The sequence below is a fragment of the Felis catus genome, chromosome B2 (assembly GCF_018350175.1).
Source record: "Felis catus isolate Fca126 chromosome B2, F.catus_Fca126_mat1.0, whole genome shotgun sequence".
Taxonomy (NCBI): Eukaryota; Metazoa; Chordata; class Mammalia; order Carnivora; family Felidae; genus Felis; species Felis catus.
Genome location: NC_058372.1, coordinates 97,009,991 through 97,026,535, shown reverse-complemented (window position 1 = coordinate 97,026,535; position 16,545 = coordinate 97,009,991). Strand labels below are relative to the sequence as shown.

General features: G+C 38.9%; 1 protein-coding gene and 1 pseudogene across 1 annotated transcript in view; both read left to right on the top strand.

Annotated features, from left to right (window-relative positions):
- The window catches only part of OSTM1 (osteoclastogenesis associated transmembrane protein 1), a 42,148-nt gene extending 38,041 nt beyond the window's left edge, over window positions 1–4,107 (top strand). The window contains exon 6 of the mRNA XM_003986433.6: window positions 468–4,107. Coding sequence (XP_003986482.3) covers window positions 468–523 — 56 coding nt within the window. The 3' untranslated portion in view covers window positions 524–4,107. The remainder of the gene's footprint in view (window positions 1–467) is intronic.
- Window positions 4,108–4,252: 145 nt separating this feature from the next.
- LOC101094179 lies at window positions 4,253–13,594 on the top strand (annotated as a pseudogene).
- The last annotated feature ends 2,951 nt before the right edge of the window (window positions 13,595–16,545 follow it).

Here is a 16,545-nt window from a genome sequence, read left to right as displayed (position 1 = left end):
GCTCTCTCTCTCTCTCAATAAATAAATGTTAAAAAAAAGAAAAAAGACCATGAGCTGAGCTGAAATGAAGAGTTGGATGCCTAACCAACTGAGCCATCCAGGCACCCTACTAACTTAGACTTTTAAATATACAATTTTATTATTGTACCTTGTAACACTTCCAATTTTTAAGTAGAATACTCTTACCTGTATTACATATTTGAGATTGTGATGTTCAAGATGATATAAACTATGTCTGTTTTATTTGGTGCTGCTTCTAACAAAGTCATGTGTGGCTTCAAGCAAAGTTACGTGTTTTGAGGTTGGTAGAAAAAAATAGACTTGGGTTTTAATTCTTAGAAGATTGAGTCTATTCTGATTCAAACATAGAATTATTAGATGAATACTATAGCTTACATAAAAATAATGAATAATTACATTTAGAGAATTACATTTGAGTTAAAATATAATATTTTTGATTTATCTAGCCAAACGTCTCAAGTCCAGTACCAGCTTTGCAAACATTCAAGAAAATTCAAACTGAAATCTACAAAATGGAGAATTAACGTCCTGTTCCATGGGTGAATGGTAGGAGATGCAGCTTGGTCCAAAAGAAGATAAACTGATTTGACAAGTCAAGTTCCTAAGAAATGCAAGGACTTCAGATTTATTTTTAAATAAGGATTTTCAATTTTTCTTTCCTTTTTTGTTCCTTTTTTAAGGGTTTGGGTATTTTTAATTTCTAGGCCAAGTAATGTTGTCTATTTTAAAGAGTATTTGTTACAATAACAAAAGATGCAAGGACAATCTTTGTTTTCTTTTGTAGGCATATTATTACTATTTGAGACTTCTGGTAGCTCCTTATTAATATAGTATTTTAGTAGCAAAGTTTTTGAAAACTAACATTTAAAAATTAATTAATTATAGCAAAGACTTTGAAAAAGAAATATACTTGCCAAAAAGTAGCAGGTCCAAAGATTAATTTAAATTACCATTGCAGTATTATTGTTTTATATATATATTTAATATGTCATACATTACAAATAATATGTAATTCAATCTCTAGTTTACTTTAAGTGATTTTTGAAACCACTAGTTAGAAACCTCCCTAACAATTTTTAGAAGCAGGAAGGCACATTACAGTTATCTTTGTAAAAAGATTTACGGTAACTGGTTTCTTACTTAACTTTTATAAATAGTGTTGTATTTTACACCTTATTTTTGCCTTTATTTCTTAAATAATTTGAAATCACTGGACTGCTGTATTATATTCAGGGCAAGATGGATTCTTTTTCTACCAGGGATTTGCATTGTGAATTACATTAAGTTATTTGGCAATTTATAATTTATTACTACTTTAAATCAAATGTAGCATTCTCACAATATGCATTTAAGTTGTTATTTTTTTTTTTTTACTGGAGATTCTCTTGGGATATATGGAGATTTTTGGAGGGGAGAGAGAGGAGGGGTAAAAAAATCTTTAGGTTCAGAAAATAGGGACGTGAGGGGTGCTCACGAGAAGACTGTCGAATGGTTCATGTTGAGGGCATGAGTTAAGATGAGTCTGATACAGAAAGCAGTTAGGTTAAGATGCCTGTTTTTTTTCTAAATTATTTAAATCAGTTAAATGTGATATGATAGAAATGAAGTCAGATATTTCACTATCAGAAAGCAAATTCTATTTTGGGATGTTTGTATCAACCTTTGTAGAAAAATCTTCATTTCAGAATTGTTGACAGTTTTTTTCCCTCAGGTTTTTAGTGTTAGGTATTTCATTTGTTAATTCCTTCTCGCTTTCTTGGTGGCAATAGGCTTTGTTCTAAATGTTGAGAATGTGAAGCCTGCTCTGTATAGAAACAAGAATTAGGTTAAATAGTACAAGAATTTTAATCCCTTCATATATAGTAAAATGCTCTATAAAGAGGCAAGAAAGTGTTTTTAATTTTTTTTAATGTTTACTATGTATGTAGAGTTGAAAAAGAAGGCTTATCTTTGGATATGTAACATATCCAAAAGCCGTTACAGTTTTTCTAGTTGGCTGTGATCCATTTAAAATGTGCTGGGGTTTATTCTGTCATTGTCATTGTTCATGCTGCTGATACTAATAACACTGTCTTGATTTGAAGCATATAGTTGAGGGCCATTGAAAGCAATCTTTCATTAATGCAGATAAAACCAGTTTACATATGCAAAGTTACAAAATGGCATATTTGAATCTGTAAGTAGTGACTCTTTGATCACCTTTCAATGTTCTGTATTTCTAAAAACCATTGCTTTTGGGTATGGTTGCAAATAAGCACTTTAGAAAAGAAAAGATAGCCTTTGCTATTTTTCTGGTTGAGTCATTGCTCTTTCAACATAGCATCAGCAATAGATTTCAAAAATAAGTATTAAGCATTACACTGAAGTGTGTAAATACTTCATTTTTTAGTCATACAGATAAATTCTTTACATAGTTTTAAATTCTGAGACACATAAGCATATGTGTGTGCATCTTTAGCTTTTTGACACTTTGAAATAAAGGAAGTAACTTAAAAAAATTGCAGTGCACCATATTTGATTTTTTTAAGATATATTTTTAAAACTTCAGATGTAATTGAACGTCACACATCAGTTTTTCAGGCATTGAGTTTAAATGCCTACTTTAAAAGTACCATCTAATCATTTTGTTGTTAATAAAAATGTACTTTTGGATTGTTTATTTTTTTGTTTGGATTTGAGATGTAGAACTAGCATCAGCTAGCTATCTTAAAATGTGACTCTAAATCAATACCACCAGAGTGTAGATGGTAAAGGTTACTTCTAAGGGGACAGCATTTTCTAATGTTTCATGGATGAGCTGTACTTCTACTGCAGTGTACTCCTTATAAACCGAAATGTTTTTCCAGAACGTTATTATTGGGGTTGCATTCCTGATGAAAGACTTGACATCTATAAATAATAGACATCAGCAGCAATGAATTAAAAAAGCAAAATTTACACCAGTAACCTATGTACCTGTTGAAGATAGGAAAAAAATTATGTTCTAAGCACATTGGTTTCTGAGCTACAAGAAACCTTAGTGGTCATCTGGTCACAGACTTCGAGAGCCAGATGGATCCCTAAAGACAGCTGGATCTAACCCATCCACTGCATGAATTCCCTCTAAAAAGTGTATCACTTATTTCCTATCTTCTCAATTGAGGAAGCAGAACATCATGGAGCTCCTTATTTATGACTGAGCCATTGTTTGATAGTCAAATCTAAAATTGAGACTTGAAATACCTAATCAAATGTTTTTCTACTCGGCTCATCCAAAATTCCAAAAAATGATCACATTGATTATAAAAAAGAGCTTCGGCCTATGCTGAATTATACATGTAACACATAAAAATTACAACTCTACCAGGGTTGCTTGTTCTAAACTATTACATCGGGTATAATAAATATTAGTCATACATGTAACATACTTAATGACCAGTAGTTTTCTTTGTCTCCTTGGAACTAAAGAGGGCTTTTAGAAGATAATATGACTAATTCATGCTTCTTAAAGTAGGGAGGTTTTCCATAATAATTTTTAAAATCTTTTTCCTGTGATAAACAGATGTATTTTTTAAAACATCCATCCCAGTACCTAAATGCAATCAAAATATTTCAAACCTTTAAAAGGAATGAATGATAAGCCCATCTTTAGCTAGATATTGTAGTAAATCCTCCATTGTCATACCTAAGTACCAGAATTCTATCCAAAAGTTTTGCCCAATAGCATTAGAAGTGAAAAACAATTCAACAACTGTAATTTCTGGAGTAATTGTAGACAACTAGAATGTAGATAGGAGGATTGGAAGTTGTTAGCTTATCCTGTTTTGACTTCTGAAGCAGAAGAGTAAGCAGAAGGAAGTAGGTTTCTGGTCACCAGAATGTGTATCTTCAGAGGCAGAGGCCCACAAGAGAAAGCTTGACAGTCATCCCTGTTTCCAGAGGGGAAGTTATGTCTTCCCTTTCTCCCTCCTATTAGTACTTCATTTTCTATGTTCATTTGAAGTGCTATTGCCAGTAATGTAATAGGAGCTGAGATATAAAGGGCTTGACCGTGGCTTTGTAAAATCCAAATCCTCAAAATAAATAAACAAACAAATAAAATCCAAATCCTCTTTATATCTTGGCTGTTCTTCACTAAACAAGGCAGTGTTTTTTTGTTGTTTTGTTTTGTTTTGTTTTTACAACCTAGGGACTGTTATCAGTCAAACTCCAGCATTTCCCACCTCACCCCCCAACACATACACATGCTCTTTCTCTTGCTTTTCTCCTTATGGGTTTGGAGAATTATGGTGTGGGCAAACAGCTAGCACAGGATGTAAAGAGTGTGAGTGAGCAAGTAGAATCTCCACATTTACTCTTTCCCCTCACACCTGTCCCCTGTGATTCCCAAATATTTATATAGGAGGGACCTAGGAATGGAAATCTCTAGGAGTAGTATTAGATTGTATATTTACTGGGGGAGGCTTTTGGAAAATGATGGACATTGTGAAAGGGCTAAGACTGCTTGAAATTACACTGCTTGCCACACTTTGCCCACCATCCACTCAGGACTTACTCCTGCTCCAACCCAGCATCTCAGGAGAAACATGAAATTGTTGTTTAGCTGCTTTGGCTTCTCCTGCTAGGTTTATGTCCTCTTTTCTTTGTTCGCTGTTCCCCCTGTCTCCTAATACCACAAGAGATAGAATCATAGGAACTATCCTTTGTAGTTTAGCTATTATCACCAAATCTGCACCACTCATTCTGTGTCTTTGAAACACCATGGATAGGTGCTTACTTACATGGGTACTGAAATTTTGCTTGTAACCAACCCCACCATGCTGGAAGTAAGTTAGAGAATGCAGTCACTGACCTGGTCAGGCTCTGGAAAACCCTTTTGGGGGTTGAGATACTAGCTTATTGATAGTCTGCTTTCACGAGGTATATCCATGTCACTTTTGGCTCTCAAGTCCACCCAGCTCCTTGGATTTAAGCCCTGTCATTTACTCTTGTTCCCATAGTGCCACCATTTTTCTTTGTCCCCATTAGCTTCACAAACACCAAAAATTCAAATGACCTGATGGGATTGTGGTAAAGTCTAAGTTTTTCAGTACTTTAAAGAAATCGTTTCTTTGCCTTCAGGATTGCAAAGAGACTCTCTGAAGAGAGTCCTGCTATAGTTCTTGTATTTGTTCTTCTGTATGTTTTTGTTGTTTTCTGTCTACCTTCAAGATTTCTTCTTAATTTTTGATTTCCAGCAGGTTTACTGTGATGTGTCTGGGTGTATTTTTCTTTGTATTCTCCTGGATCCACTAGATCCTTTAGTGTTTTAATCATGGTTATTTTTATATTATTTTATGTTTTATTTTTTAAGTAGGCTCTACGCCCAGTGTGGAGCCCAACATGGGGCTTGAACTCATGACCCTGAGGTTAAGACCTGAGCTGAGATTAAGAGTTGGCTGCTTAACTGACTCAGGTGCCCCTAATCTCAGTTATTTTAAAGTTCTTGTTGGATAGTATCAATATCTGAACCATCTCTGGATCTAGTTCTTTGATTACTTCATCTCTTGACAATACATCATTGTCATTTTCTTCTTGATTTTTAATTCATCTTACAATTTTTGCCTAAATGCCAGACATTGCATGAAAAAGAACAGTAGAAACTGAAATAACTAGTATTCATACCTACAACTGAGCAAACATTTCTATCAGACTATTAGTATGAGGAGTGAGGGTTGAATACCTCCCATCAGTAGTTGATCTGGATTTGAGTTTTATTGTTAATATTATTACCTTCAGTATATCACAGGTCAAATTCCTCCAGTGATCGAATTTGTGCAGCTACTTTGTGTTTGGTGTGTGGCCTAGAATGCCAAGAGAGTTCTTCTCAGTGTTCCTACTTCAACTTTCAGCAGACTGTGTATAACCGTGCTAAGTGGGATCTCTCTCCATGGTCTTGTCTCTTCCTCAGCTATAGGGGTCTCTTGCTTGTTTCTTTGTGCAAGGCTTATGGTAGGGGCAGGCATTGTTTCTCCCCCCTCTAACCTCAGTTTCAGGCAGGTCCTGGGCTCTTGAGCTTTAGGGTGGGCCTCCTTCTCCCCCATGGCAATCGGACACTGCATTGTAATGGGGGAGGTCTTAAATGGGAGTGAGTTTTCTGTCCCTTTCTCACTGACAGTAGACCTTGCTTTGTATCAGTGAAGGATCCTGGTGACTGGTAGGTGTCTTGCCTTCCTCCAGCATCTGATGGCTTTTGCTTCAACTCCTCTTCTGCCACAGCCAACCTTATCTTGGGACCAGGGGGCAAGAAGATTTAGTACCACTCCTTTAGTGGCAGATGGCTTTTTCTTTGTATGGAAGATGGACATGGGCCCCATGCCTGTCTCGCATTGGTAGCTGGCCGTCATCTGCATGCCTGTCTCACCAAAGGGAGACTCTTTCAGTTCTCCTGATCTGCACCCAGTCTTTCCTGTGAATACCCAGGGAGGCCTATGGAAAAGTGCTGGCAAATGGGGCACACACTTTGTATCCATGGCTCCCAGGGGTTCTAAGTTGTCATTCTAGCCATACTTGGTCTTTAAACTTCTGTTAACATTTCGGGTTTTTTACCTTTACTTTTTTGGCTGCTACTCTTCCTCCTGTACTCTTCCCAAAGCAAAATAGTTGGTAGGAGCAGTGTTTACTGGCTTTCTATATCCTAAGTGGGACTAGAACTCGCTGATTGCTTCTTTATTGTCAACTGTTTTTACTTGATGGAAAACTGCTCAACAATTTGTTTAATACATTCAAAGAGGTAAAACAGGCAGTGAGGGCCTTAACCAGTTGACTGGAATTGTGCTATTGGAGGTCCCAGTATACTGCAATTATGTCTATTATGTCCTATAATGGAGGGGCCGTCATGGCCTTGAAAGGGAAGAACTGTGTGGCTATCGCTGCTGACAGGCACTTTGGGATCCAGGCCCAGATGGTGACCATGGACTTTCAGAAGTTCTTTCCCATGGGCAATCAGCTGTATATAGGACTGACTGGGCTTATCACTGATGTCCAGACTGTTGCCCAGCAACTCAAGTTCTGGTTGAACCTGTATGAGCTGAAGGATGGTTGGGAGATCAAGGCTTACACCCTCATGAGCATCATGGCCAACCTCTTGTACAGAGATGGTTTGGCCCCTACTACACAGAGCCAGAAATCCCTGGGTTGAACCTGAAGATCTTTAAGCTCTTCATTTGATCTCTAGACCTCATCAGCAACCCCATGGTGACCGACGACTTTGTGGTCAGTGACATCTACTCCCAACAAGAATGGGATGTATGAGTCCTTCTGGGAGCCTAACATGGATCCAGAACACTGTTTGAAACCATCCTACAAGCCATGCTGAATGCTGTGGATCAAGATGCAATGCCAGGCATGGGCGCCATTGTCCACATCATTTTTTTTTATTTTTTATTTTTTTTTCAACATTTATTTATTTTTGGGACAGAGAGAGACACAGCATGAACGGGGGAGGGGCAGAGAGAGAGGGAGACACAGATACGGAAACAGGCTCCAGGCTCTGAGCCATCAGCCCAGAGCCTGATGCGGGGCTTGAACTCCCGGACCGCGAGATCGTGACCTGGCTGAAGTCGGACGCTTAACCGACTGCACCACCCCGGCGCCCCCATTGTCCACATCATTGAGAAGGACAAAATTATCACCAGGACACTGAAGGCTCAAATGGACTAATCTTCTGTTCCCAGAGCCTACTTTTTTTTTTTTTTTTTTTAAGTAAAATAGTTTTTCTTTCAAAAACAAAATAAAAGGTAAAGAGGTAAAACAAAAAGTAAGATTGGCAATTAGGGAAGCCATTAAAAGGAACCAAGTCCCCAAAAATATGGTAGCTGAAATTAACTCAGTGGAAAGGTTTTATAGCAAATAAGACATAGTTAAAGAGTTAACTCAAAATATGTTAGAAGAGTATCTTCAGAAGGAAACAGGGAAAGAAAAAAGTTTGGGAATACAGATTGGGGAGGGGGTAGGTAAGAGATAGAGGGGGTGCATTAAAAAATTTAATATAAATATAGTTAGAGTCCCTGAAGCAAAGGAGAAAGAAAATGAGATGGAAGCAATTTTTGAAAACATCATAGCTGAGAATTTTCCAAACTGGTGAAAAACATTGCCACAAATGAAGATGCCCAAGAAGAATTTAAAACAAACCAAAACAACCTAGTCACATTCATAGTAGATAAAAACCAAAGAGAAAATCTTATAAACCAGCCGGAGAAAAGATACTACCTTTAAAAGAGCAATAACTAAACTTATTGCTTATTTCTCAAGAGAAAATGAAAGCCAGAAGACAAATGGAATATTTTCAAAGTGCTAAAAGAAAGTGATTGACAATCTAGAGTTCTACGCCCGATCAAAAATGTTTTTCAAAATTAAGAAGGAGATAAAGGCATCTATGGACATAAAGACAGAAAATTCTCACAAGTAGGCCTACATATTTTTTTTCTTTTTTTCTTTTTGTTTTTGTTTTTGTTTTTTGACAAGCAGGCCTACATATTAAAGGATTTACTAAAGGCAGTTCTTCAGGGAGAAGTAAAATGACCCTAGATGGAAACTCAGGTATAAGAAGAAAAGATTGATGAAGAGGGTAAAATATATAGATAAATTTAAATAATAATGACTGGACACAACAATAGTATTCTGTGGGATGTCTCTTTTTCTCTCTCTAATATATAGATAGATATTCATGTATCTATGTATATGAAAGAATGAATAGATAAAAACAACAATGGCATAGACATCAAGAGGGGATTATTTTTGGAGTTAAAATGTTTTAAGGTCATTGCATTACCTGGAAAGCTTATTTCTTTAGGCTGTTTCTGGAAGTAGAATTGATTTTCAAATAGGTACTAGTAATGAACCTTGTTGTTTTTAAGTTGGACTGAAGATACATTCTGACTCAGATCCAATTCCCCTCCTTTCACTACATCTTTTAGGATTTTCTTCTGCTCTTTCTTCATATTTTTTAAGGAAGCACTTTGCCATAACAGAAAAAACAAGGGCTTTAGAATCAATCAGACCTGGGCTTAAACTCCTGTTTTTCCGCTTATTTGGGCAAGCAATTTACTTCTCTGAGCCTTCACTTTGGGAGGGCTGTGAAAATGGGAAGTAATAATACTGTTCTCACAAGATTATTGTGCAAATTAAATGAGATTAAGTATACAAAGAGCCTACAGTGCAATGCCCAATATGTAGTGCTTCATATTGCTCAGTAAGTACTAGTTTTTTTCCCTTATGGACTGCATTGTGCAACTGGCATTGGATTATACACCCTCTCACGTTGTTTCCTGGGTTCCTTACATTTGTGATTATTATCCCTCCTCTCTTGGCTAGATTGTAATCTTCTCCAGTTCAGGGACTATATATCTCCCTTTTGTATCCTTTGCTCAGTGAATGGCGTTTGGAGTAAGAGCAGTACTTGCTTGAGGAAAGCATGTGTGAATGAGATAAGATACATCCCTGCACTATACATTATGTTGGAAGGCGTCTTTGTAGCAGTTCCACCCAGAAGGATATTTGAGACCTTGAAGAAAAGTCCTTCAGCTGCCCATGAGAAGCATAAATGGTGAAAACATACTTAATGGAAAAGAGAGAAATGCCATCTTACCATTCAGGCACACTCCAGTTTAAGCACTGAAGATTCCAGGCTGGAACTAGTGCTGAGTACCATAGATTGCTGCCCTTAAAACTAGTATCTTAAGTTGTATGTAATAGCTTTTCTGGGCAAGAGTCCCATCTACTTAATCTCTGCTAGATGAGTATACATTAGTTCTGACTGATGAAAAATACCAAGTTAAATCAGACAGTTAAAAAAATCAACATGATGCCCATAACTGGTTTATCTTTCCTTTCAGTAATCCCACATATTACCTACTTATTTGCTGTAATGAACATGCCATTCAGCTAAAATAAGATTAACTGCTTAAACCGAGGCATTACAGGCAGAGAACTTTAATGCCGCTTTGTGTTTCATTATGAAGTTCAGTGGTTAAATGATACGGTGTTGTCGTTTCTTCCTTTGTAATCAAGAGGGTTTCACTTAGGATTAGTGCACCCCAGCCGATTCTCCTGATGGAACATTTGAAGCAGCAAGTTTATATGTCTAGGTTACAGCCTGGCAGCAATAATAACCTTCAGAATCAAACCTGTTGGCTTCATCACCGCTCAAATTGCACTGCTCCTTGTGAGGCTCCCCTCTGCTCTAATGGTGATGGAAATCTCACTTGCCGTGCAGATTATGAAAGGCAAATTGGAAGGGGGGTTAGTCATGCAGCTGGAAAATAGCACTGTGATGACCCAGGTGGGATCAGAGTTCAGAATGTTAACCCAAGTTTGTCCCAAGTGAATGAACATTTGCCTGTTCTCTGCATCAAGGTCAAATCCCACTTCAGTGGAGCTTTTCTGGACTGTTCCAGCCCCACTCATCTCTCTTTTCTTTGAACTTTAATTGCAATTCTAGTTCTCCCTAAACAAGGCTATTTATTCATTTATGTGATTCATATCATTGTTCTATATGGGCTAACACCCTCTTCAGTTAGAAGTCCAGGACTAACATCTACATGGTCCTGGGTCCATAAGAGCATGTTGTTTAACAATTGCTCATTGACTGAAGGAAACACCCTCTGTGTGATGTGACCTATTATGACTCAGCCTGGGTAGTCCACAGTGGGGACTATCAGCCTCAGCCGAGCCTGAAATTAGCCCCTATCTTTATCATGCCTTCTCTTCTATGGAGTATATTCCATTTTTGTGGTTCATCAGAAAGTCAGACAAAGAGAGTAAACATGGTGACCAATAGATTTGTACATCCATTCTTTTTTTTTTTTTCTTTCAGTAAATACATATTAAATGCCTACTGTGTACCAAGTCTTTTCAGAACTCTAAGAACTGAGAAACTTCTTGCTGACCATTTTGGTGGAGAATGGAGAAAACAGTTTGAAAGAGCTCAAAGGAAATTCCTTTCTTCTCACACAGTATCCTTCAGCCCCAACTTTTGGGCAGGAGCACCTTCTATAATTCTTCCTTTCCCTGTTTGTTTATTCACCTCTTCTTCCCATTCTCACTTCTCCACCTCCTCAAATTGCTGTGATAGATGGGACTGCTCCTCCCCTGCCTCCCTGGCTGTGATAATAGCAGGCTATTGAATTTTCCTGTGTGAAACTGGTTTGCTCAGGTCTCTGCCAAGCAGGCTCCACTTGCTAGGTTGGATGGATTCCAGTATGCTCCTCTGGATAGGATTTAGTGTGGGTCAGGATTCCTTAGTGGGTAGGAAGAGGGTGGGGAGAGAAGAGGGAGATTAGGTTGGTTCTCTCTCTGCCTAAGGAATTAGATAAATTATTTAATGAATTATAAACAGGGAACCCTGCCTTGGATCTACTTCTATCGCCAGCCCAATAATTGTTGACCATGTTTTGATCCTCCAGGGTAAAGTCAGAGCCTCAGTTGCCCATGGGATGATCTGAGGCTGGTGTGGGTGTCTCAGAGCAGCTGACATCCAAGCTGTACCTCTTCAGAAAACTTAGGTCACTCTCTTGACAGCTGCAAATCCAATAGTGATGCACCCTATTCCCCTGCTTCCTTCATTTTTCTGGCAGAAACAGGATATGCTAGAATGATAGATTGTTAGAACCAAGAGGGACCTTATCATCCTTTATTCCAGGTTTCCTTATTTCTCAGGTGTAGAAATTACAACTCATCAAAGTGGTTTACCCAAGTTGGTGGAACAGTAGTGACAAAGCCAGGGCTATGACCCAGGTCCTGACTCCCAGACTAGAACTGCTATGCCATGCCATCTCTCAACATTGCCTTCCCGTCATTTTATTCCCATACCTCCTTTTCTTGCCTCTCAATCAATTCCTTCTCTCTTGACTGACACATCTGTTTTCTTCCTCTTATAATTTCAAAAGCAGAAACTACCAGTGTCAGAAGGAAAATGACAAAAATGAGCAAAATTGGCTTCTTCAACATTCTCCTAACACCTTTGATTTGTCTATAGTTTGCTAATAAATATTTCTTAGTTACCAATGTGCTTAAGCATTCATTTCATTGAATTTACTGTGGACTCTTAGATGTTTATTAAGTCTATTTCTAATAGCAAGAGCATATTATTCAATTTCTTTTCTTTCTTTCTTTCTTTCTTTCTTTCTTTCTTTCTTTCTTTCTTTCTTCTTTCTTTCTTTCTTTCCAGTTCAGATGTGTTTTGATTACAAATGGCAGAAACCCAACTCAAACTAGCTTATGCTTAAGAGGAGATTTATTGGATTCCATAGCTGGAAAGTCCAGGCAGTGGTCTAACTTCTAGTTTGACTGCACTCAGGAACTCAACTGGTTGCCCCATGTACCCTTTGCCCACTTATCTATGTTGCCTTCATTCTTTCCTACTGCAGACAGGTGTTCTCCAAATAGTGAAAAAAAGAAAGAAAGAAAGAAAGAAAGAAAGAAAGAAAGAAAGAAAGAAAGAAAAGAAAAGAAAGAGAAAGGAAGAGAGAAAGGCTGCTGTTACTCCTCACTCACATACTTCCAATAAGCAACACCTCTTCTCCACTCCTACCTCCTCCCCAGCAACTCCAAATTAAAAAGTCTCAGAAAAGGGCTCTAATTGGCCCAGACTGGCACGTATTGTCCATCCCTGGACCAATCACTGTGCCTAAGAGAATGGAATACTATGATTGGCTGGGCTTAAGATTCTATGCTTGGCTGCTCCTACCACTAACACACACACTCACATCTCTGTTCATCTGTTAAACAGCAGGGTCCTGCAATTTGGCAGCCTTGCCATAATCATATAGAATGGCAGAGGAACAATTATCTACAAAAAGAGACTCTTAAAAACACAAAATTGACAGATTCCTTCTTTAAACTTCTTCTCAGTGTGTCCCCTGAAATCAGTCTATTTCTGAGTCCTTTGGAGTAGATCTCTATCTGTAACCAGCTTCCCATTCCCATTGTATACCTCACTTGTCATTAGCACTGCAGTATCTGTTCACTGGTGTCAACTCCATTCTCTCTCTTGCCTGACCACTTAATACTTTACCAGGTTAATATTCTTAGAGCATAATTCTGATCTTATTTGCACATGTACTCAAAAATCTTTATGACACCCAAGTACTATGAATTATGGAGATGGCCACTGGGCAACAGAATGGATTTGCCAGGCATGTGCCATGGGTACCAGCTGAATCCATGTCTGAATGGTTAAAGATAAACATCAGACTGTTTTGCTAGGCTGTCTCTTATCTTTCAGATACAAAATGTATTCTGTGTTTGCAGTTACTGTCAATGTTATATTTATATAGATTTGTGCTCTGATTGTGTGTGGGCAATGGTCTAAAAGAAGGTCTACTGATTGCTCATGTTTGGAAACTGATCTGAGCAGAGTTTGAGGTGGGGCAGAGTAAGATGCATGACAAGTTTTCCAGTTTCCTTTTGATTTCACACCATACCATTTCTGAGATGATGAAAAACACTTTAAAGTGCCCTTTTCTGGGGCACCTGGGTGGCTCAGTCAGTTAAGCATCTGACTCTTGATTTCAGCTCAGGTCATGATCTCATGGTTCATGAATGCAAGCCCTGCATCTGGCTCTGCTCCTGACAGGGAGGAGCCTACTTGGGATTCTCTCTCTGCCTCTATCTCTCAATAAATAAATAAATAAACAAACAAACAAACATTAAAAAAATAATGAAGTGGCCTTTTCTACTGTCAAGATGGCACTGGTTTTTTAAAAAATCTCTTTGCCTCTCTTTTTCCTAACTCTGGCAAGGAAGAAGAGTGGTGGAAAGGAAGATGTCTGTGGCAGAAGTTGCTCCTTGCCCGCAGTATTTGTTCTACGTTTCTTCTATAGTTATAGAAATTTGAGCTGGACATGTGACTTCCCGGGGTAAAGACATTTCCCAGCTTCCTTGACACTAGGGTAGTCACCTGACTGAGTGGTGGCCCATGGGCTCACAGCAGAAATGTCGAATGGCAACTTCTGGGATCCCCATTTTAAGGGAGAGCTAGTGTAGGACAATGTAAAGGAAAAACTCCCATGTTTCTCCTTTACCCCTACACCACTACCACATTTCGCTTCACTTCTGACACCACATGTGTGGGTTTTCTGCATATTGAGCAATTCCCTGGTACCAGCTGGGTGTCCTACAATTTTACTCAGTTCTGACACAAGCTACTTGGAGTTAGTGTCAGATCCCACAGGTTAAAAACTTAGTTCCACGAAACTGCCCCCGACCTCTCATTTCAGATGCCAATCACAAGTCCTGTGTTGTCCCCTATACTTCTGACTGGCTATAATTGGGGTTCCCATGACCCTCTTTTTGGGTTTGATAATTTGCTACAGTGACTTAAAGAACTCAGGGAAACATACATTTATCAGCTTGTTATATAATTAAGAATTTGATAAAGATTACAGATGAACAGCCAGATGAAGAAATACATGGGAGAGGTCCAGAAGAGTCCTAAGCGCAGGAGCTTCTGTCCCTGTGGAGTTGGGGTACATCACTCTCCCCTCATGTGGATGTGTTTACCAACCCAGAAACTCTGAATCCCCCATATGTTGGGGATTTTTATGAAGGCTTCATCACTTAGCTATGGTTGGTTATTAACTCAATCTCCAGCCACTTTATAAAACTTCCCAGAGAATAGAGGGTGGGATTAAAAGTTCCAAGCTTCTAATTATGGCTTGATCTTTCTGGTCACCAGGCCCCATCTCATTAGAATAAATGACACATCTTGGAAATTCCAAGGAATTTAGGAGCTGTGTGTCTAGAACTAGGGTCAAAGACCAAAGATTAGGCATGAGAGTTCCTACTGCTTTTATCATTTAGGAAATTATAAGGGTTTTAGGAGGACTGTGGCAGGAACTGGGAAACAGAGGCCAATATATATATTTTCTATTATTTCACAAGGTCCTTTATCTTTCTTCTTTTCCTCCATCCTGCTGCCTGGAATATGGCTGTAATGGCTGGAGCTCCATCTTGAAAGAAGGGACAAGGGCCATGCACAGCAGAGCGATAAGCCTGAGTCCTTGACACGATGGAGTCCCCTACCAACTCAGGACTACCCACTCGGATTTTATGTGAAGGAAGAATAAACATCTTGCTTACAGTATTATTATTTTGAGTTTTAGGTCATTCACAGTTAAACCAACACCAGCTGATTCAGTACATTTCAGGTGAACAGATGAAAAGAGGAATTCTGTTTTGCACTAAAGGACAAGATCATGTGTCATATTGCCCAGAACGGGGTAACTGTGTGATAGGCTGGTATGAAAAGAGTGAAAAGCTAGGTATCTGTTTTGGGGGGAGTTGGTAAGAGCAATGCTACTTCCTAAAAGTAACCAATGGCAAGGCTTTGAACTCCTTTCTTTCTCTGCTGTTGGTTCTTAATCTACCAGTACAAATCCCTTGAGCATCCATTGTCCATACTGGTAAAACAACAATAACATTCTGTAATTGGCTTTCGTTTCACAAATAAGAAACACGGAACAATTCATATATAAAGATGCATTCTTGGGGCGCCTGGGTGGCGCAGTCGGTTAAGCGTCCGACTTCAGCCAGGTCACGATCTCGCGGTCCGGGAATTCGAGCCCCGCGTCAGGCTCTGGGCTGATGGCTCAGAGCCTGGAGCCTGTTTCCGTATCTGTGTCTCCCTCTCTCTCTGCCCCTCCCCCGTTCATGCTCTGTCTCTCTCTGTCCCAAAAATAAATAAACGTTGAAAAAAAAATTAAAAAAAAAAAAAGATGCATTCTTAGTTTGAAAATTGAAATAAACTCAAAGATAAGTAATAATAAAAAGAAGAGCTCCATCTTACTGACAGTCTTCGATGTTTTAAGCACTGTGCTATTTTACCAACATTATCTGATTTAATCCTAACAACAATCTGATGTGTTAAACACCGTTTTTGGCTCCATTTTCTGGATGAGAAAACTGATACTTAGAAAGGCGAAGCACACCTAGAATCATACAATTAATAAGAACAGATCTGCATGACTTCAAAACCCATATTCCTAAGCAATACTCTGAAGTTGTGAAGAAAATCTATTTTTGTTAACTCGAGATCTCTTTTAATGCAAATGAGTGGCAGTTGGTTCATCAGTCAGGTTCCCCACAGGAAACAGCAATCACCAAGAAACTTGAACGAAGAGGCTTGAGAGGTAGGGACAAAATTGAGGAAATGAACAAGGGATTTTGAGTCTGGCACTCGAAGGAAGCCATTATTTCCCTTAGGGCTGGTGGGGCGAAGGGGAGGAAAATTGATATTGGAACCTGGTGAGAGCTAGAGCATGAAAGATGGGCCACCTGAGGGGAGCCACAGGTGTGGAACATCATAGCTACCAACGGAGACACAGCTCCTAAGTGGTGATGGCAGAGAATGAGGCCTGACCACTCTCTCCTCCGCCTTTTCATCTGAAAGGGTGAGTCTCCTTGGGCATGAAGCGGGGCTGGGAGGGATGGAGAATGAATCTTGAAGGCAAGCAGGGGAATTATAATCACAGCACAGTCCATCTCTGAGCCACAACAGCTCTGTAA